Below are 21,788 nucleotides of genomic sequence, written 5' to 3'. Positions count from 1 at the left end.
AGGCGGCTGGAAGAGGCCGGAGATTTATTCTCACTCACCGCTTGCGCGCCCAGTTCTACAAACATTAAAAAAATAAAGTCTACAAAAGCACGTTCTTCACTCCTTTTTCAGTACAGCGGCGATGGCGGAGGCTCCAACATGAGAACCACTTGTACAAACCCAAAACCCTGCTCAAAACAAGTCGCAGTATCAATTTTTTCCCCCAGAATTCAGCTGTTTCACCCATCCGGGGGATGCTGAGGCACACCCAGAGCTGTTTCTTCCCCCCGTGCCCTGGTGCAGGAGCTCCGCTGGGATCAGCCAGGATATTCTGAGGGTGTGTTTTGCTCAAGGGATGGAAGACTGGAGCAAGCCGAGCTGGGAATTCCCAGGAGTTTCCTGAACCTACAGGAGGGACACGTTCACCTGTGTCCCCAAGGGAGGATAATTGGTGGCTGGGGAAGGAAGTGACAGGGACAAACAGCGAGGTCAATCACCAGGTACTGGAAGAAATTAGGTTGAGAAATAATTGTCAGAGTTCAGGACTCGGTGTTGTCAGAGCAGGAGGGAGAGAGTTTTCAAAGCGGGAGAGGGGGGGGGGGGTGGGAAAAAAAATCCATGTAAATCAAATCGAGTTGGCTTTTCAAAAAAATAATAATAAAAAAAAATTAAAATCCCCCCCCATGAGGAATAAGGGGCGCACCAGCCTCATGCAAAAAAACCCCCAAAAATACCAAAAACAACAACAACAACAAAAACCCTGTTCCTTTGAAGGAAACTTCTAATCTGAAGTCAAATTAGCAATGAACTAATTGGGAAACGCTCATTTGTCACAAAGCTCTCCTGGGAACAAGCCTTGAAGGCCGATGTTCATCCCTCCTTGAAGCCACTGGAGAAACAGAACTCGCTGGCCAGGAGAAGAAAAGCAAGAGCTTGAAAGTTTGTTGGTTTTTTTTAAAAAAAAAAACCCCAAACCTTTAGGACTATTCATGTACAGACACAACATCCTCAAGTTCAAAACACATCTGTTACAAACAAAAACAAGTTTCCCGAGTTTCAAGTACTTTAAAAAAAAAAAAAAAAATCCAAGCAATCCAGAAAGCGTTTGCCTTCCTTCTGGTACCTCTGAACAGGAAAATATTTCAAATTAAACCCGGTGAGCCTGAAAAAAAAAATTCACTCTCAGGAGAAGGCAGAACCTCGGCCCTTAACCGTGAACGAAATCTTTAAAAAATATTTCCAATGATTTACTGACTACAAAGGAGCGAAAACTCCACCAGATTAAAGCGTGAGGGGCTTCCAAAGGAACATGATTTGGGCTCCGATTCTGATGGAAGAGCGGGGAAAGGGAAGGGTTTTGGACACGTGGCAACCCTGAGGTGACAAAACCCACACTGTCCCCGGCGTCTCACTGCTTGGCTGCTTGCCTGCCCGGCTTTTTTTCCTGCTGGCCTCTTCCACTGCCGGGAATTCCTCGGCCACGGCCCCCAAACACACCTGTGGGGCAGAAAGGAAGAGGTTAACAGCGTCCCCGCAAGCCAGCAATGACTTAGGCCTTCAGTTATTCGTGTTTTACCCAAAAACTTGCTTGGTTTTGAGTCCTGGAAACAGAAACGTGACTTTTTTGACTTCTCCTTTTCCAGTCCCCGGACCTTTATTTTAGGAGGTGCATAAGCTCAGCAGCAAGTCCAGCAGTGTCTCCCTGGTGTGTGTCAAGGCCGTGATTAACGCCAACCTCGTGGTAAACTGAAGTCTCTTCCCAAAAAAAAATGGAACCGGGGAAGGGACAGATTTAAAATCCAGGTTTTCAGGTGTCCCCCGAGAGCTGGGAGGGCAAAACCAGGCAGAGCAATCCTCGGCTCTGCAGAGGGCACAGGGCTTCGGGATGAGCATCCTCAGCCCCAAAACCGCCCAGCCCTCAGGTTTATCCCCAAAAGCCCGTCCTGGGGAGGAGGGGATGTGGATCCGGCCCTGCTGCACAAAGGAGACCCAGTGCAAGCACCAGGCACCGCGGGAGCTTCTCTAGGGGAGGAGACGTGCCCAAAGCAGAGCAGAAACACAAATTATTCCCAACCCTGCGGTGCCTGGGATGCTCCTCCTGGAGCAAAGGCTGGGGACTTGTGAGTTTGGCAAGCAAGAAGTCGAAGGAGGAGGATTACCAGTGTCAGGAACAATGATCCTTTCAACTGTGAGCACAATTACAGCTTCCCTCCTGCCCGCTGGCCTCCCAACAAAATTGTCCTGCCTTGATTTTATTTTATTTCTTTTTTTTTTTTTTTTTTCCCTTTCCCTCCTCCCTTCACGTCCGGGTAATGAGAGCCAAACCTTTGAGCTAATTAGCAAATGCCGAAGCCTCCCTTGAAAATATTCCATCAGCAAATTGAGGCTGCAACATGGAAACAGCAGGAGCTCCACCTTGGAGCTCAGCCCTGCTCCCCGCAAGGTGGGCACTGCCACAGCAGGGGAATAAAAAAAAAACAAAACAGCGTGGCTTCGGTGTTTATCCCAAAAAATAAAAAAATTAAAAATAAAAAATTAAAAAAATAAATTAAAAAAAAATAACCTGCCGTGCCAAGTGCTCCGGACACGCTGCAAAGGCGAAGAGGGGAGAACAAAAACAATAAAGGATTCCTTCAGATTTGGAAAGGTCGTTTCTGCCTGCTGGGAGCTTCCAGGGGCTCCAGGGATTTTGGGGAGAAGGGAGGAAGGGCAGGAATCGCCCCGACAGCCCCAGCCCCACCCCAGCTGCCCCGCCAGGATTCCTGGCACAGCCAGAGCGCCGCAGCTCCGCGGAGAGCTTCACCCCTCCCTGTCCCCGGGGCTCCCCCAAAATTCAGCTCCGACTGCAGGCGAAGCTCGGCTCGGGAGCGACCACAAACCCCAAGGACGTGGCATCAGGGGAGAGCACGGAAAAACCTGCCAGGGCCAGGCTCCCGGCGGGATAACCTGGGGGGAAAGGAGCAGCGCACCCCCGGGATCACCCCGCCAGAGGGGAAGGGCTCCCTGCGTCACCCACTTCTGAAAGCAACCTCCCCTTTTCAGCAGAAACGTGAATTATTCACGTTTCAGGAGGAACTCAAAACCCTCGGATAGTCTGGGGTGGTTTTTTTTTTTTTTTTTAAATATAAATACATTAACAAATCAGGAAATCCCAAACCCCCGTTTTAAGGGCGGGGAGAAGATGATTTTCTTTTTTTTTTTTCCCTCTCGCTACCATGGGCAGAGCCTCGGGGGTTTTTGGGTTTTTTTTCACTCTTTTCACCCAGAACGCCCTTTTGTTTTCTTCCTGGCCTTGCTAAGCCGCAGTTCTGCAGGGCCACGCTCCCAAACCAGCCAGGAGGAGCCGAAACAGTCAAGTTCAGACTCTCTGGAGCTCCTGCCCAGCCCCAGGAACGAGGGAGGCCCATCCCTGGCACGGATCCTCCCTGTTCCTTGGCACTCGCTCGACTGGATCCTGCTCCTCCCTGGGTTTCAAACAGGGGAGCTGCTCCTTGCACAAGAGGGGAAATTTTAAAGGCAGGGATCCCCCACTCCCCCCACTCCAAAAAATAGGATTTTTTTTTTTTTTTTTTACCTCTTCCAGCTCCTCCAACCCCACGGCCCTTCTGCTGCTTCTGCTGCTGCATCCCACCGCGGCCCCTGCCCTTGGACACCACCTCCTCCTTCACCATGTCAATGATTTCGTCGGGGATCCGCAGGTATTTGATGGTGCTGCCGCGGATGTAGCACTCCGGCATCCTCCAGAACTTGTCCCCGTCCTGTTGGGGAGCAACACGTGAGGCCACCAGCAGCACCCCGGCGGCTTTTGGGGGTCACTTTTAGGGTCGATTTGAGCTTTTCTGGAGAGGGCAAGAGCTGGGAGTGTTATCTGTGAGCAGCTGCGAGAGAGAGGGGGGGTTTTAACTCCCCAAAACGCAGAGCCCCAGGAGCGAGTGGGAGTTTCGATTTGTTCCACAGCTCCCTCAACCGCTGGCGGAAAACGTCAGAAGAAGAGGGCGAGGAGGGAACAAGGCCCTTCTCCCCTCCTCGCACGGGAGGGGAATTGAAAGTGGGGCAAGAGCGAAAGCGGTGGCGAGCAACGCAAATCTGGCAAGGAAAAGGCAGCCGTGGCCGGGATCCTTCTCCAGCTGGGAGTCACCCCACTCCTTCGCTCCTCTGGGGTGTGGAGGGAGCTCTGCAGCCAGCTGGCTGTGGGATGTGAGCCTCCGGAGCAGCTGAGGGAAATAAGGAGCTGACACATGATGTATTTATTAAAAAATACCCCACTAAAAATAATAATTTAAAAAAAAAATCTTCAGGTGCCCACTTTCGGAGCAGCCGCCTCCCTGCGCTGCTTCCAGGCGGTTCCAGGGTTTTTCCTGGGGTGCCCTGGGCGTCCCTAGGGCTCAGCCCAGCAGGGTTTCAGCGAGAAGCTGTGGGAATGAGAACCCGGAGCCGAACAACAACTCCCTGGCCATGATGTAAGCGGGAGGAGGGAGCGGGACCCGCCTGCTCCCTGCTCCCTGCTCCCTGCCCCAGCCCGAGCCCGCGTCCCGGGAGAGGAGGTGAAACCAGCACGCCCCGTTCCTGCTCTGCCGGGACGCCACGAGTTCTCCGGGGCGGCTCTGCCTGCACGGGCAAGCCCAGGACGAGGCAGAGGAGGCAACAGTTCCCTTCCAGGAGACACCCCACCCTGCCTTGGATGCGCCCGGCTGCTCCTTGGCTCGGGATGCAGGAAAGGGATGGAGCTCCAGGCTCCGCGGCTTCCTCGTTCCGGCCTCTCGCCCCGAACGAGGAACAGGCGGCTCCCGGCTCGTTGTCCCGTGCCATCTAGTGGCCGGTGCCACCGGTGCCACCGGGCCAAGACCTTCACCCGGGATTTGGGGGCGGCTGGAGGCGGCTGAGGTCGTAAACCCATGGAATCATGGTTTGGGTTGGAAGGGATGAAGGGATCGTCCAGTTCCACACCTCGCACCGTCCCGGGTTGCTCCAAGCCCCGTCCAGCCCGGCCTTGGACACTTCCAGGGATGCAGGGGCAGCCACAGCTTCTCTGGGGATTTCAGGCCGAACCCTCAGCACCTTCACAGGGAGGAGTTCCTTCCCAAAATCCCATCTAACCCTGCCCTCTCCGTCAGTTTGAAGCCGTTTCCCCGTGTCCTGTCGCTCCATCCCACATCCAAAGATTCTCTCCGTGTTTTCTGTCGGCCCCTTCAGGCGCTGGAAAGTCACAATTAGGTGACCCCAAAGCTTCTCTTCTCCAGGCTGAGCAATCCCAATTCTCCCAGCCTTTTCCCACAGGAGAGTTGCTCCACCCCTCTGATCACCTTGGACTTGCTCCAGCATCCCTCCAGATCACCCAGAGGGAATAAAACCTGAGCTGCTGCTCTCGCCAGGCAGAGCACCGAGCCTTTGGGAGCAAACTTCCAAGGAAAAGGGAATCATCACCCGTGTCCTGGGCAAGGCTTTGCTGTCACCTCCTCCGAGTCCCCCGCCCGCTAAATTCACCTCCTCGTCCCACCGCGACCCAAGATCCAGCCACAAATTCCAAAATTCCACCCCAAAATTCCCTCCCAAGCCTCACTCGGGGCGTCTCCTCTGTCACCCCGATGTGCTCCGCCACCACCACTCCAAACTCCTGTCGTGGGGACAAGCGGGACCTGGGGGGTTTGCGGGGGGAATTTTGGAAGAACGAGGATCCCTGCCAGCCTTTCCCGTGGAGCTCTGGCATTCCAGGGCAGGGAAAGCACAACAGCAGCCGGAATTCCATCCATCTGTGCCTCCCACAGGGACAAGACCAGACATTTCCGATGGAGGTCAAAGCCCAAAGCACAGATCCCAATCTCCTGGAGCAGCTTTGGCCAAGGGCAAAGGTCCCAGGCAGCCTCAGTGGGTGAACTCAGCTGGACGTGGAGAGGGGAGAGACAGGCAGGGAATAAAGGAGATCGTGGTGTTCGAGGCTGCCTGGGAGAGGGAAAGGCTCCGGGTTTTTTTTTTTGGAAAACCTGGATCAGCATCACAGCACGTGACCCCCAGCTCCTCACCCAGGGACGTGCAGAAAGTCACACAGGGCTGCTCCTTCATTACGGGCCTTATCAACAATTACACGGACATCCTTAATAATTACAACAAATCCGCATTTCAGGCAGAGGCCACGCTTCCACGGGAGCGACGTGAACCACAGCAGAGCCAGCCTGGCTGCAGGGACAGGGCTGGGGAACCGCTGGGGACAGGAACTGGGGTGACAATGGGTGTGTGACCCCTGTCTGGTGCTGTGGCCACTGATGTGGGTGACCCCTGCCCGGTTATTCCCGGTTATTCCCGGTTGTTCCCCCCTGCCCGGTGCCCGGTGCTCCGGCCTTACCCGCGACGTGCAGATGACCTCCCGCAGGTTGATGTTCATCCAGTTGTCGCAGCTCACCAGGTGCCCGTTGTACGTCTCCCCGTTCTTCAGCTCCACCAGCTGCGAGACAACAGCAGTCACGGGGCGCCGGCCCAGCGCCGGTACCGGGATGCGCCCGGTGTCCCCCGCACGGCACCGGCCAGGGGAGCGGGGCTGGGCCGCGTGGCCGGCACTCGGTACTCACCATGGGGTGGTTCTGCGCCGTCTTCAGCAAGGACAGGGGGAGCTGCGGGGGGAACAGAGGAGAAAGGCCTCAGGCACCGACCGACAACGGGACACCGAGCACCGAGCGGGGCACCGGGCACGCCATCCCTGGCGGGGGGGAAGAGGGGAGCCAAGCCCTCCCCTCCGCTCCAGCCTCCTCCCTAGCCCGGTTCCTCCATCCTCCCCGTTCCCGGTTCCCGGTACCGCCGCTCACCATCGTGCCGGACCCGGGAGCCGCCGCCGCGCCGGGCGCTGCCGCTCAAACCGCCCCCGGCTCCGCGCGGGGCCAATCGCAGAGCCGCGCCGTCCCGCCGCAGCCAATCAGAGCGCGGCGCGGTCCCGCGGCAGCCAATCAGAGCGCGGATCGCGGCCCGGCCGCGCCGCGCCGCCCGGTCCGCGCCTTTGCGGCGGCACCGCCCGGGACGGGGACGGGACGGGACGGGACGGGACGGGACGGGACGGGACGATCTCCGGACCTCCCGGTACCGCGGCCCCGCTTCGTTCTCCCCCGCAGCCGGGGCAGAGGACCCACGGGAAGCACAGGGTGAGCGTTTCCTTCCACCAAACCCCCGCCACCCCCCGAGTGCCGCGCTGAAGCGGGCGAGCGGGAGCCCCTGGGGCTGCGGAGGCTCCCGGTGCTCGGTAACGGGCGGAGGGGCTCCAGGCCGTCCCGCTGCGGGACTTCCGCCGCGGCGGCGGAAGCGGCGGGCCCGGGCGGCGCGGGGCGGGGCGGGGCGGGCGGCGCGGGGCGGGGCCGCGCTCAGTGCGGGGCGGCGGCGGCGGGACGGGACGGGACGGGACGGGACGGGACGGACGGGACGGAGCCGCGATGGAGAAGCCGCGGCGGGCGGTGGTGGTGACGGGTACGGGGCGGCTTTGGGGGGGGGAAGCGGGGAAACGGGGGGGACACGAGGTGAGGGAGCTTTTCCCTGCGGGGGGATTGGAGGGGGCACCCCCCCGAGGTGGATCTGGGGGGTAAAAGGGTCTGGGGGTGTTGGTGGGGGCTCTGCCGTGAGGAGCTTGGTGAGGAGAGCAGGTTTGGGGAGGCTAAAGGGGCAGGGGTAGGTGTGAGACCCCTCCCCGGGGTGATGGGGGGATTGGAGGGTGCCTTTCCTCCGTGGTGAGGAATCTGGGGGAGGGGGGTGATTTTGGGGACCCCCAGGGCTTGGAGGCGGCAGTGGGGGAGCCCTTCCCTGCGATGGTGGGGGGATAAGTGCGGGATCCTTTCCCTGGGATGAGAGCGGGATGTCTGCTGTCCCATCAGAGGGTGACTGAGGGGATGGGGAGCTGTCCCCTCGGGGGGCTGTTTCGGGGGGCTGTCCCCTTTGTGGGGTGATGAATGGGGAGAAGAGCCGTGTCTGGCGGGGTTTGGGGCTGTGCCTCCGTGCCTCAGGGGTCTCACAGCCGGGGGGCTGCAGCGCTTTCCTAACGCCTGTCCAACCAGCCCCGCGCTCCGATCCCCTTTTCCCATCCCAAAGGCCACCGAAAGAAGGGAACTCAACCTCCCAAGGGGCAGGAAAACCAATCTGGGGGCACAGAGAGGGGGGGAATCGCCCGCTGAGCACCGCACCCTGGGCGCCGAGGTGCGGGAGCTGCTCCCCAAAGCATCGCCGGGCGCAGCAGAAGCGCCCGGGGAAGAATGAGCGGAGGCAGCCGGAGGCCCCCGGCGCTGTCAGGCTCTTCCCGGGGTACAAAGGCTGCTCGGGGTGATTTGTGGGTGAGGCCGTCCTGTGACAAATGGGGGAACTCGGCCCAAACTATTCAGGTCTCCCCCTCCGAGCGGCTGAAGTCGAGGCCGTTTGAATAGCGGGGCTGCCGCGCTCCCGGGGATAAAAAATAATAAAAAAAAAAAAGCGCTTTTTTTCCCAGGGAACGCTTGCGGGGAGCCAAGGAGCAGGTGGCAAATCCTGCCTTCCCCAACCCCGAATCCAGCGCGGAGCGGCGGTGACTAAACAGAAAGCTTGCGTCAGGAAACGTTCTGCCGCTCGCAAGGCTCCTCCACGCTCTTTTTTTTTTTTTTTTTTTTAATCCCCCTTTATTTTTTTTTTTTTCAATTTTTTTTTATTTTTTTTTTCTGAGGGAAGTCCGCTTGCAAAATTGCAGCTTGTCACCTTCTGCCCCTGTCTGAGATGTGGTGGATGTCACGCTGAATTCCCCGTGAATCTGGGGACGGTGTCGCGCTCCCAGCCCCGCGCCGGCCCAGGACAAGCGTTGTTTGTGCGCGATTTCTTTTTTAGAACTCCTTAAGGAGATTATCCCATCACGATCCCCGCGGCTGCTAATGAGCCTTGGAGGGCCCCGTGGTGGATGTGCTCCGTGGGGTCGGGTGCTGCCCGCAGAGTTCCTTACGTTCCCGGGAGAGGGAATAAACGCGAGGGATCCTGGGCAGGGGATGAGTCAGAGCAGCGATAACCCCAGCTGAGTTCCTGCCGGTTCGCCCTGGGGTTTGGAGCGAGGGAACCCTGCCCCGTGCCTGGGCACCTGTAGAATTCCAGCCTTCCCGCGGCCGAGCTGCTAAAAACGCGGATTTTCGCTCCTTTTACGGGATTATCGGGCTTTATTTAGGAATTCGGCTTAGAAGGTCTCGGTGTTTGCTTCCCGAGAGCCGTGTGGGACTCGCAGGAACAGCTGGGAAAGCATTCATTTGCCTCCTTCCCCCGTCCATGGTTTGTCTCACACCCCTGCAGTTCTGCTGGCAGGAAAACACCCCCCCAGTGTCTCTTCGATTTTGTGGGAATATTTTATTTTCGACGCCGGGCTGAGATTCCGCGGGCGCGGGCGAGCCCACGCCTGGGAAATTCCTCCCGTGCAGCATCGCCCCAGCCTGGCTGGGGAGGGCAAATCCGACGTTTCCATTAAGGTGTCATCCGATATTTGTGCTCCCTTTCAGGGGCTGGGCAGAATTTATGTCTCCTAATTGCACGGGGCTCGGAGGGCAGCGCTGACATTTTAAATTAAAGCATATCGACGTTAACGCCCAGATAAATTGCCCGACCTTTGTGTGCTTGCTCAGGGGAAAAAAAAAAAAAAAAAAAAAGTGAAAAAGAAAAAAAAAAAAAGATGTTATGGATTACCAGTTAACTCCAAAGTTATTCATTAGGAATTTAGAGGTGCTGAAGGAGGTGTTTTTGATAAAGCCTTGGTAGCCTTTGCTGTGGTGTAGGTGGGTTGTCAACAGCTCTGTTTATTTCCTTGTGAGGTGTAATTAATGCTAACGAAGATCTTGGAGAAGACCCTGAGCGGAGAGGGAACATTTGAGGCAGGCTTGTGGAAGCATCTGCTGTGGGCTGAAGCAATCAGGAATAGAAAAATCCAGTCGTGATTCTAATTCCATGACATCGGGCAAGTTAGCTGGTAATAACAAGTTTTTCTAACCTGGGCAGGAAGGAAAATTCTTCTCCTCCAGGGGAAAAAAAAAAAACAAAAAACCAAAAAAAAAAAAACCCAAAAAACCAAGTTTCTTTTCAAACAAGTTGTTATTTCCCTTCGCTGTACAAGGCTGTGGTTGAAATATTTTAGTGCAGGTGTCTTGTTTGATACTCAGATGTACAGACATAAGGATTGAGCGGTAGAAGCGGGTTTTTGTTGGTTTTTTTTGTTGGGGTTTTTTTATTTCAGGAGAACGAAACCTGGAAAGCCCAAACCTCTTTGCTACTTCAAGCTGAGCCAAATCTGTGAATTTTTCTTCTCTTGCAGGGTTTGGGCCGTTTGGGGAGCACGCCGTGAACGCCAGCTGGATTGCAGTTCAGGTAACCCCTGGATCTTCCTCTTAGGGAGCCAAAACAGAGATCCCTACAAGTTTGGGGTTTCGTCTCTTTTTGTCTCTTACAACTTCTTCCCAGGGGCTGGCCGCAGATACCCAGAAGGTCAGCGGGACAATGTTGGGTTCCCTGCTCAGGAAACAATCCCTCAGCTGGCGGAGTTTAACGGGGTTGAGTTGATGTAGCTGAGGCGAGTCAGGAATTCCCAGCTTTGGGTGCTTTTAAACGGGGCAGGGAGCTTGGAATCTCCCTGCGCCCCGGAGAATTCCGAACAAACAAACGGCCCCAGAGGAATCCGGGATGTTTTTGCTCTCGGTTGAAGCTTGGTTCCGCCTTTAAACCCAGCCTGACCCCCCGGGAGGAGGCTCCCAGCTGGTGCTTTTTTGGGATTCTCTTGGGTGTCAGGAGCCTGGTTCTGAGGCAGAGCTGCCTCTTTCCTCCCCCTGCATCAGCCCTTCCTCCTCTTGGCTGCTGGGACAGGAGTTTCCAGGGAAATGCTTTTCCTTCGGGTCCTCCCTGCTCCCACAAATCAAATCTGTGCCACTTGCAGCTCCGTAGCAGCCGGGGCACGTTCCTAAAATCCTGGGATGTCCTGGGAGGGAATCAACCAGTCCAGCTCCTGGCCATGCGTAGGACACCCCAAAAACCCCGGGGGTTCACCTGTGTCAGGCTGACATCCCACAAATGAGGCAAGGAGGAGGAATTAAGCTCTTTTCGACGGAATTAAGGGATTTTTTTGCTGTAAAAAACACTTTTTTTGATGCTGCCGCATCATCCCACTTCTCCCTTCTTTGTCCCTTCTGGATGGGGTTTGTGGCGAAGCCACTGGGAATTCCACGGTACCTTTTAGTACAGTTGCCCAGGGAATTAAATCTATTTTTCTCTCCACCACGTCTCTCTCCCCTTCAGAGCTCTGAGATTAATTCCTTCTTTCGAATGCTTTTAAATTAAATCACAAACTCTAATCAATTACAGCCAACTAATGTCCAGCTGCCTAATGTGTTGGCTGGTAGGAGAAGGTACAAAACCTTTGCCTCCAAGAGGTTTGTTTTTTTTTTGGGGAACGAATGTGTTTAAGTTTGGGTCGGTTTGGAGGAATATGCAGGCTTTGGATGGGGAGAGAAAAAATACAGGACATTCCTAAAAAATCAGAAGCGAGGCTCACTGATTTGGTTCTTGTAAATAGCTGCTTTTATTTTGGAGGAGACAGACTAAAGGGTGTTTTTGGAGCAGGAGGAGTGGTGGGTGTTGTGATTTTGGTTAAATGAAAGAAACCCAAAACGAACCTTAAGAGAAGCAGCTCGAGGCGCTGGTGGCTGCTCAGCTGTGTGGCTGATGGGTGAAGTCATCCCCTCCATTTAAAATCCATTTTTGGGGGGGCTTGGGGGGTGTTTTGAGTGGGTAAATCTCAGAGCTGGGGTGTTTTGAGTGGATAAAACAGAGTTGGCGTGTTTAGAGTGGATAAAACAGAGAGTTGGGATGTTTTAAGTGAACAAAACAGGTTTAGGATGTTTTGAGTGGATAAAACTGAGATGTGGGATGTTCTGAGTGGGTAAATCTCAGAGTTGGGATGTTTTGAGTTAGTAAAACTCAGATTTGGGATGTTCTGAGTGAGTAAAACTCAGAGTTGGGACGTTCTGAGTGGATAAAACAGAGTTGGGATGTTTTGTGTGGGTAAATCTCAGATTTGGGATGTTCTGAGTGGGTAAAACAGAGCTGGGACGTTCTGAGTGGGTAAAACTCTGAGCTGGGACGTTCTGAATGGGTAAAACTCTGAGCTGGGAGTGTTTTGAGAGGGTAAATCGCAGAGTTGGGATGTTCTGAGTGGATAAAACTCGGATTTGGGATGTTCTGAGTGGATAAAACTCCGAGCTGGGACGTTCTGAGTGGGTAAAACTCTGAGCTGGGGGTGTTTTGAGAGGGTAAATCGCAGAGTTGGGACGTTCTGAGTGGATAAAACTCAGATTTGGGACGTTCTGAGTGGGTAAAACTCTGAGCTGGGACGTTCTGAGTGGGTAAAACTCTGAGCTGGGAGTGTTTTGAGAGGGTAAATCGCAGAGTTGGGATGTTCTGAATGGATAAAACTCGGAGTTGGGATGTTCTGAGTGGATAAAACTCAGAGTCGGGACGTTCTGAGTGGGTAAAACTCAGATTTGGGACGTCCTGAGTGGGTAAAACTCCGAGCTGGGATGTTCTGAGTGGGTAAAACTCCGAGCTGGGACGTTCTGAGTGGGTAAAACTCAGATTTGGGACGTTCTGAGTGGGTAAAACTCCGAGCTGGGACGTTCTGAGTACAAACTGGAGCCGCGTCGGGCGCTCCGGGTCCCGCTCGGCGACCAGCGGGTTGTTGTGACTGAGAACATCATCTCGGCGGCAGCGGGGAGGATTTGCCTTTCCTTCCCCTGTCTCAGCCCCCAGAGGCCCAGACAAAAAAGGAACAGCATGTCTTTGAGCCCGGGCGAGGTGGGCATTGTGCGAGTCTCAGACGGGGACTTCACGGAGCGGAGTGGACACAAAGGCGTGTCTGAGTTCCCGAATCCCAGACGGTGTGATCTGCATTTTAATAGAAGAAAAATCAATTAAACAATCTTGGTAAATCCTTCCTAGCTCCAGGGCTGAGCTGGTTCTGGTTTATTACGTCTTTTATCACGCCGCATCCCGAGGATAAAATTCGCTCCTCTCTTTTTTTTTTCCCTTTCCCCTCCCCGGTTTTATTTGGCTTCTCCCACGGGCAGGGTGTGAGTTTTCCCTGGAAGTGCGGTGAAGTTCTGTCTGGTTTTTGCGAGCTGACTGATTTTTTACACATGGGTACCCTAAACAGCGGCAGCAGCAGCAATCTGATAATGCTGCCGAGACGAAAAGTTTCAAAATTTCACCCCCCCAAAAAAAATCCCCCCGAGGAAACGCTTGGGTTTTCACTCACGGGGGAGAGCTTTCCCATAAAACCAGTGGGAAGAAAAACTCCTTTCTGCTTTTATTTTAAGCCTCACAGCAAAAAAAAAAAATTTGGGTTAATTTGTGTTTGCTGTTTTGAACCACTCCGTGCTAATTCGGGTTTGCTGGTTTGGGTTTTCACCATTTTAGTGGTTCGCTTCGGGATTTTTATTTATTAATTAATTTATTTATTTATTTTAAATTTTGTTGTTTTTTTTTTTAACGGGTGCAGCTTGCTCTGGGGAAGGGATTTCCAAGGAGGAATCACTGAAATGAGCTTTTCTGCCCTCCCTGCCGTGGCTTTAGGTGTGGACACAGGTGTGACCTGTGGACTGTGAAGCTGCTGGGCTCCTTCATCCCACCCCCCAAAGTGCTTCTGGCTGAGGAGGAGGAGGAGGAGAGAGGTCAGAGTGCATTTTGACATTAGGAAGGACAATTGCTGTCAGGGTGTCTAGACAGACCTGATAAGGATATTAGAGGCTGACAAAGAGCAGCATTGTGGAGGGGTCAGGGAATCGGTCACACATGTTCAGTGTGCTCTGTTTGTCAGGTGGACAGGGCGGTGGGAGGGGGGAGTTGTTTGGGGAGGGGGGGAAAGTTACAAATATCTTCATTATGGAGCGCTGGGGTTGGTTAAAAGAAGAGTTGTGGCTTGGTAAAGTTAGGGTTGAAGTGGCTGGAGGGCGGTGGGGAGGATTCTCTTTTCATCCAGCAAAACTTCCCACCACCAAATCCATCCCTGGGAGCTGTTTCCTTCATAACCCTGCATCTCCAGGAGAATTTCCCACCACCAAATCCATCCCTGGGAGCTGTTTCCTTCCTAACCCTGCATCTCCAGGAGAAATTCCCACCACCAAATCCATCCCTGGGAGCTGTTTCCTTCCTGACCCTGCACCTTCTCGTTAGCATTAACGCTCCCTACCAGTGTTTATTCTCCTAAAGAGCCTGGCTGATGTTGGGATATTTTCGTTTGTAAACTCCTTTACTTTCTCAAGGCTCCAGGTAAAAGCAGGGGAGGTGTTTTGTTGGGGTTTTTTTAGGTGGATTTGTGCAAAGGAGCTGTGATGAGCCATCCCTTAACATCCATCTCTGGTAATGAATGTCTGAGTGTGCCAGACACTAATCAATACAGCCAAGGCTTTAATATCAGCCTTGCCCTGGGAGCCGGAGCCGGTGATTTATCATCCTTGCTCATATCTGCTGCTCTGTGAGAAGTGTCGCTTTGGCCTTTCGGGGTGTTTTAGTTGCCTTAAATCTTGTTACATTGTTCGGCCCTACCGGTGTGAAAGGCATTTTTGGGGTTTTTTTTTTTTCCCCTCTGGAAAACCACTCACGCCGATAAAAACACAGGGAAACGACGGCAAGGCGCTGCTCACGTGTAAATGGGGGAGGCCTCAAACCTCAACTTGTCTCCTCCTTTCGAGTGTCTTTAATTTTTAATTTTTAACCTGGGGGGAATACAAGTGAGCACGGCTGATCTGCCCTCCTTGGCCTGAGGCTTGCAAGGAGGAAGATTAATCCTGAGGGTTGCTTCAAAGAGCAGCGTTGGTCACCGAATCCAAACCTGGAAACAGAGATAAATTCCGGGGTATTTTGGAATGCCCTTTGATAGTTTGGTGTCTTTTACCTGTACCCACCTCAGATCCGTAAGAGCAGCTGTTCTGGGTGGTTGGTGACAGGAGGAAAGCTTGATCCAGGGTGATGCTGCAGGAATTCCTTAAATTCCTCTTCCCAAGCCCTCTTCTCCCACTGGAAAATTGCTCCCTGGCGTTACCTGGCTCCAAAGTTTAGGCTCAGCTGATGGTTTTGTTTAAAAACCATTTTTTTTTTTTTCCCCCCCAGAGGCTTCAGGCTGTGTGGGTGTTCCCTGGAGTTCTGGCAAGTTTGGGGTTGATGGCTCTGAGAGTTACCAGAGGAGCAAAATTCCACCTGGAGCCTTACTGGTGGGACTGGAGAGAGCAGGGGGAGCTCCCAGTTTTGGGAGCAGACAGCGCTTTCCAGGCAGAAATCCTGGGAAGAAACCAAACCAACCAAACAAACAACCAAACAAACCGCCCTCTCCTCTGGTTTTAAAGCCTTTGCCAGGTATTTAAACTGACACTTTGTGTTTTAAAAGGTTTGAAGGAAGTTGGCTCCGTTTATTGCCGGGATATTTGGGATGTTTTCCTGTTAGAGAGGGGGGAAATAATTGACTGGGTCGGTTGAGTCGCCGGTGCTGTCGCCCAGCCCTGAGAGCTCTTTATCTGGAAATAAATGTGAAATGACTCTCCAGGCCGGCAGCCCTGGCTGATGGATGGATAAAACCCTTCCAGTCCCACCTTCCCCACGTTGTCACTCCTTGGAAGAGGCAGGGATTGTGACTCTCTCCCTCTATAAATAACAGAGCCAAGACTTCCCTGGCGGCGTGGGTGTCGCTGGTAACTGTTGTCAGTTAAATGTTGATTTCTTTGTTACACGCGCAGACAAACGGTTCTGCGGGTGAAACCCTTCACACAGGTGGAGAGATGCCTTTGTTGTTCCCATGATGGGTTTGGGGTTTTTTTGGGGTTTTTTTATTGTTTTTTTTTTTCCAGTGGTTGCTGTAAACCCGCTCCAGGTGCTGTTTACGAGGTTACACAACCTGGTGTGAACTGGTGTTAGTCCCTCGCTCCGCCGCTGAACCTCCCAGGAGCGAATCCTCTGCTCGTCTCGCCTCTGACCGTCTCGCTTTTCGCTTTGCTGGTGTTTTTTAGGAGCTGGAGAAGCTGGGGCTGAGGGATGACGTGGATCTGCACGTCTATGAGGTCCCTGTTGAGTACCAGACCGTGCAGAGACTCATTCCTGCCTTGTGGAAGAAGCACAGTCCCCAAGTGAGTGAGTAAAGGGAGGAGAGGAAAAATCCCAGCCAGCCAAGGGATGGAATCTGCAGTGTGAAGTCTCCTTTTTTTTCATGTATTCCTTCAGCCTGGGAGTCCCTGGCTGGATTCTTTTTTTTTTTTTTTTTAAATATATTTTTTTTGGTGGTGAGAACGTGTGAAATTTGTAGGATTTTCACAGCTCGGGGTGCTGCAGCTCCCAGGAGCAGTGGGTGTGAGGGGGCCAGTGCAGAGGGCTGTCTAGACAGCTCGTGGTCTGTCTGTGCCACCTGGGCTCCTCCAGCAGCCGTGGAGGTGCCAACGCTCCTCCTTTTTCCACCCTGATTAAATCACAATTTAGGTCGGGAAGGGGGGCGAAAGGAGAGGAGTTGTGCCCCTGCTGAGCCCGTGATAAAAATGGGAGTTTGTCCCTCTGGTGCTCGGGGAAGAATCCCTGTAACAGAACCGTGGAATCCCAGAGGGGTTCGGGGCGGGGAGAACCTCAAAATCGAACCAGAGGATCACTCAGGCTGGAGAATGATCCGAGGTCGTCGAGTCCAGCCTTGGGCCGAGCACCCTGAGTGCCGCAGCCAGCATCCAAAGCCGCGGGACTCGGTGATTTCACGGGCACGGCGACAAGGCTGTGCTAAAACGTCACCAGGACGGGAAGCTGGGGGTTCAGGAATTTGCCACCGAAACAAATTCAGCCACCAGGTTGAAATACCCTGAGTATTTCCTCATACAATCCGAGAAAAGCCGTTTTCCGCTTGTCCCTTTGGGGTGTGCCAGTGGGTGCTTGGCCAGTTCCAGAAGGGATCGACAGAACCATCCCAGGTGCCCTGGCAGGGTCTCTGGCCTGGCACTGGTGCGTTCCTCACCTTCCCTTTTGAACCTGAACCACTTTAGACATCCTTATTTCTCATCACCTTCCCTTTTGAACCTGAACAACTTTAGACATCCTTATTTCTCATCACCTTCCCTTTTGAACCTGAAGAACTTCAAACATCTGTCACCCTGGTTTTTCTGAGTTTTTTTAAAGCCTTTTGATTGTTCATAAAATGGAGTCAGACCTTTTAGCTCCTGCACAATATTAGGAGCAGTTTCTACCTTTTCCCCACATATGTAACATGAACAAATCCTTTGTTTTTCGTTCTCTGTCCTTTGTTTGCATATTTCTAACCTGGAAACAATTGTAACTGACAGCTGGCTTGGCCATTGGGCTGGGAGGTGAAAACTCCAGAAGCCAATCCACAGCCAGACCCACAAATGTATAAAAAGTAAGAAATACACAGGCAGAGGGGCTCTGGGCTTGGCTCAGCCTTGAGCTCGCTCAGAGGAGCTCTCTGCCCTGCGAAAGTCTCTTGACTCCTTGTGATTGCTTTGCGCATCACTACAACAGACATCCTGATTTCTCATCACCTTCCCTTTTGAACCTGAACCACTTTAGACATCCTGATTTCTCACCACCTTCCCTTTTGAACCTGAACCACTTTAGACATCCCGATTTCTCACCACCTTCCTTTTTGAACCTGAACCATTTTAGACATCCTGATTTCTCATCACCTTCCCTTTTGAACCTGAACCATTTTAGACATCCTGATTTCTCACCACCTTCCCTTTTGAACCTGAACCACTTTAGACATCCCGATTTCTCACCACCTTCCTTAGCTGATGGGGGCAGATCAGGCACAAACACCAGAGCCACCCCGAGCTGGAAGGATCCCGTGAGGATCCAGCTGTTGGCGTTTTTCACAATCCAACCCCGTCCCCTCCTTATATTTTTTTTTTCTGTTTTTCCCCGCCCTTACCTCGGCAGCTGGTTGTCCACGTGGGAGTGTCGGGCATGGCCACCACGGTCACCTTGGAGAAGTGCGGCCACAACGTGGGCTACAAGGGGCTGGACAACTGTCGCTTCTGCCCGGGCTCGCAGTGCTGCGTGGAGGGCGGCCCCGAGTGCATCGACTCCGTCATCGACATGGACGCCGTGTGCCGCCGCGTCTCGGCGCTGGGCCTGGACGTCACCGTCACCATCTCCAAGGACGCCGGCAGGTGGGCGCCCGGGGGATCCCGGCGCGGCTCGGGGTCGGGAGGCGCCTCAAGGGGGTTTTTTTTTTTTATGGTTGTGTCCCGAAGCCTCGGTGTCCTGGAGTGTTTGATGTCCTGACCTCCGGGGATGGAGCTCCGGGAGTTCCAGCCCAGCCCCTGGCCGCGCTCACGGCCAGGGATTCCTGCCCAAAATCCCGCAGAGGTTCCCCTTTCCTAGTTTGGAGGCGTTCCCTGTGTGCTGTCCCTCAATCCCTCATCCCAAATCCCTCTCCAGCTCTCCTGGAGCCCCTTGGGGCTCTGGAAGTGGCTCCGAGGTTTCTCTGGAGCTTCGCTTTTCCAGCCTTGGGTGCTTCCAGGGATCCAGAGGCAGCCACGGCCCCTCTGGGAATTCCAGCCCATCCCCTCCCCACCCTCACAGCCAGGAATTCCTGCCCAGAATCTCACCCAGATTCCCCTTTCCCGATTTGAAGCCATCCCATGTGTCCTGGAATTCCATCCCTCATCCCAAATCTCTCTGCAGCTCTCCTGGAGCCCCTTGAGGCTCTGGAAGTGGCTCCAAGGTTTTCCTGGAGCTTCTCTTTCCAGCCTGGCCTTGAATCCTCACAGGGAGGAATTCCTTCCCAGGATTCTGCCCATCCCTGCCCTCAGTGGGAGCCGTTCCCTGTGTCCTGGAATTCCATCCCTCATCCCAAATCCTCTCCAGCTCTCCTGGAGCCCCTCAGGGACTGGAAGCCTGCTTCACCCCATCTTGTCATGGAATCAGAGAATCCCGGAGTGGTTTGGGTTGGCAGGAAGGTTGGGAGGTTAAAGCCCAGCCCATCCCAGGGGCAGGGACCTTCCCCAGTCCCAGGCTGCTCCAAACCCCATCCAGCCCGGCTCTGGGCACTTCAGGGATCCAGGAGCAGCCACAGCCCGCTGTCACCTGTCACTCCCCTTCCCTCTGTGCTCGGCCCTCGGGGGCCCTGCCACCCAAACCCTTTCCATGGATCTGCTGAGGCTGGAAAAGCCTCCTCAGGCCATCCAGCCCCAGCACTGCCCAGGCCACCACGCGTCCCCAAGTGCCACCTCCACGTCCCGGGCCTCCCACACCTCCTCCTTCTCAGGGCTGGCTGTGCCCACCTGGTGTTTGGTGGTCACGGGGAGGAAATAAAATAAAATAAAATAAAATAAAATAAAATAAAATAAAATAAAATGATAATTCCTCACTTTTTTTTTTTTGTTTGTTTGTTTTTTTAGGTTTTTTTGGTCCTAAATTTAATCAGAGCAATCCCAGACTCACAATTCCTTTCTCCACATTCCGCCTCCCTCCCCTAAACCCCGCCGTGCCGAACGCCGGGAACCTACAGCTCGTTTTATCTGGTTTTATCCTTTTTTTTTTTGGGTTTTTTTTTTTGCTGAACCGATTTATTTTTGTGTTCCAGGTACCTCTGTGACTTCACCTACTACACCTCGCTGTACCAGAGCCGTGGGAGGTCGGCGTTCGTCCACGTGCCCCCTTTGGGAAAACCTTACAGCGCGGAGCAGCTGGGCCGGGCCCTGCAGGCCATCATCGAGGAAATGCTGCAGGTTTTGGAGCATTCCGAAGACAAAATCAACTGCCAGCACGAACACTGAGCCCGCCCAGGAGCTCTCCCGAGTATTGCACTTCCAGGATTTTCCCCTGCTGCCCAAGAATTGGGGGGGAAAAAAAAAAAACAACAAATGAACGTAAAACAAACAAACAAACAAAAAAAACCACCCCAGTTTCAGGACCCAGAATTGGAGACTTCAGAGAAAAAAAAAAAAAAAGAAAAAGAAAAAAAAAAAAGGAAAATTCCGCGAATTCAGCTTCTAGAAATTGACTTTTTGTTGTTGTTGTTGTCGGATCTGTGAGTTTCAGCCTGAGATAAGAAAAGACTCAAAAATCTCTCCTCTAAAACGCCTGCAGCTCCTGATTCCCGAGGCTGGGAGCTTCCAGGGAATGGATCCTCACCTTGCACTCGGCCTTCAGGCGCGGGGAATCGCTCTCCCGGTCCCGTGGTGGCTAATCCTGGAGCTGAAACCTTCTCTTCCCCTTGGTTTGGGGTCGGTTTTCCCCCCTTCTCCTGACCCAAATTCGAGGGGATAACGCGGAAGGAGTCGGGCTGCTGTGGGATTGCCCTGGCAAGCGGAGTTTGGTGGCTCTCAGGAGCCTGAAATTGCTTTGCTGGAACGGAAAATGATTTTAATCCCCGATTCCTCACTCCACATCCTCCAGATATCCCTAGGGCCTCTGTGGCTGCGGTACAAGGGACGTGTTTGGGGTTCCTTTAGGATTTTTTGGGGGGGGGTTTTTTTTTGGAGCCTGACTCCTAAATCTTTCCAAATCTCTCTCTCCTGGCCGCCTCTCTCCCTCGCGTACCAGGCACCTGGGTTCAAGCGTGTCTAAAACCAGTCAGCAGCGGGTGAAAAGCTTTTCTGGGAGCCACTTTCCCCACTGGAAATCTCCATCCTCTGGGCTCTTGGTGCTCGATGCTGTTTCTGAGCGATTTACGACTTCCCCAGCTCCAGGTTTCCCCTCTTGGTGCAGGTGGGGAGAGTAACGTTGTAACTGAGATCCCGATCCCGCCTGGAATTACGGGAATTCCGTAAAAACGCGGGTGGGAAGAGGCCCTGCAAGATCAGCTCTTCAGCCCCAGCCCGCTGCCGGGCGAGGAGGGATTTGAAATGGAGGAATTTTGCCTGAAGTGAGGAGCCCGGGCTCCTCCTCGGGAGGGTGCAGGATGCTGCTTTCGGGAATTCCCCCAGGAATTCCTCTGGGGAAGGGCACGTGCAGGACCTCAGGTGGGTGATGCCGGTCCTGTGCAGGGGATTCGCTGCCAGATTTTGAGATTCCAGCAAAAAAACCCCAAACAAAACAAAACAAAACAAAAAAAAAAAACCCAAACAAAACCCAGCCGAAGCTGGAGCAGACACAAAACTCGGGGAACTCGTGGAGAGGCCGTTTGGACAGAGGAGCAGATGCTTTTACAAACAGGCATAAACGTACATAAAGCAACATTTTAGAGGTTTTAAAACCCCGCGGTTTGAATTTCTCTGGTGCTGACTGCTGTAGTAACTCTCAGTGAGAGCTGCCCTGAGCTTGCCAGGAGGAGTCTGGCGGCGGGGCAGAACCACTCCTCGTAACCCCTGAGGCGGGACAAAGACTTTGCGGCTGCAAGGACTCTGCTGAGGGCACCTGAGCAGGAGGATTTTATTTTATTTTATTTTATTTTATTTTATTTTATTTTATTTTATTTTATTTTATTTTATTTTATTTTATTTTATTTTATTTTTGGGTAGACCCAAGGAGATTCCCTCCTCTGTTCGTTATCCAGCCCTTCCTGCTCAGAGGAATTGGCCTTCAAGTGAAATATTGGAGATATTGTCGTTCCCATCGAAGCCCAGCTAGCGCTTGTCAGGTTTCCTGATTAGTAATTTATTCTATTTAATATTTTGTTGAAACCTTCGTGCTTCCACACGGCTTTTTTGGTTCTTTTTTTTTTTTTTTGTGATTAGTCGAGCTCCCCGTAGGATTATTCCTCGGTGGGAATCATTGTTTTGGTCCCCGGGTGTTTCGTAGCTGCTGAACTCGGGGGAGAGGAATTTCCCCGTGGGCTCTGGTGGTGGAACCACCCCCGGGAAATCCGCTTG

The 21,788-nt window shown here is 53.4% G+C and overlaps 2 protein-coding genes across 4 annotated transcripts; one reads left to right on the top strand and one right to left on the bottom strand.

Moving 5' to 3' along the window:
• Window positions 1-7: 7 nt before the first annotated feature.
• Window positions 8-6,846, bottom strand: LSM4 (LSM4 homolog, U6 small nuclear RNA and mRNA degradation associated). Its single transcript, XM_040086673.2, has 5 exons — window positions 6,777-6,846; window positions 6,543-6,584; window positions 6,320-6,418; window positions 3,554-3,737; window positions 8-1,476 (listed from the first exon to the last, which is right to left on the bottom strand). Exons 1-5 carry the CDS (start codon window positions 6,777-6,779, stop codon window positions 1,388-1,390), a joined length of 417 nt encoding a protein of 138 aa, XP_039942607.1. The 5' UTR covers window positions 6,780-6,846; the 3' UTR covers window positions 8-1,387.
• A 133-nt stretch (window positions 6,847-6,979) lies between these two features.
• Window positions 6,980-21,338, top strand: PGPEP1 (pyroglutamyl-peptidase I). 3 transcript variants are annotated; one of them, XM_040086666.1, is made up of 5 exons: window positions 6,980-7,106; window positions 10,259-10,311; window positions 15,990-16,106; window positions 17,908-18,140; window positions 19,559-21,338. In XM_040086666.1, exons 4-5 carry the CDS (start codon window positions 17,935-17,937, stop codon window positions 19,749-19,751), a joined length of 399 nt encoding a protein of 132 aa, XP_039942600.1. In that variant the 5' UTR covers window positions 6,980-7,106; window positions 10,259-10,311; window positions 15,990-16,106; window positions 17,908-17,934; the 3' UTR covers window positions 19,752-21,338. The 3 variants fall into 3 exon arrangements, with proteins under 3 accessions (XP_039942600.1, XP_039942598.1, XP_039942599.1); XM_040086664.2 differs by lacking the exon at window positions 6,980-7,106 and adding an exon at window positions 7,354-7,425; XM_040086665.2 differs by lacking the exon at window positions 6,980-7,106 and adding an exon at window positions 9,729-9,916.
• Window positions 21,339-21,788: the final 450 nt, after the last annotated feature.

The sequence above is a fragment of the Hirundo rustica genome, chromosome 26 (assembly GCF_015227805.2).
Source record: "Hirundo rustica isolate bHirRus1 chromosome 26, bHirRus1.pri.v3, whole genome shotgun sequence".
NCBI lineage: Eukaryota > Metazoa > Chordata > Aves > Passeriformes > Hirundinidae > Hirundo > Hirundo rustica.
The sequence above is the reverse complement of the archived record's forward strand: the minus strand, read 5'-3'. Positions and strand labels throughout refer to the sequence as shown.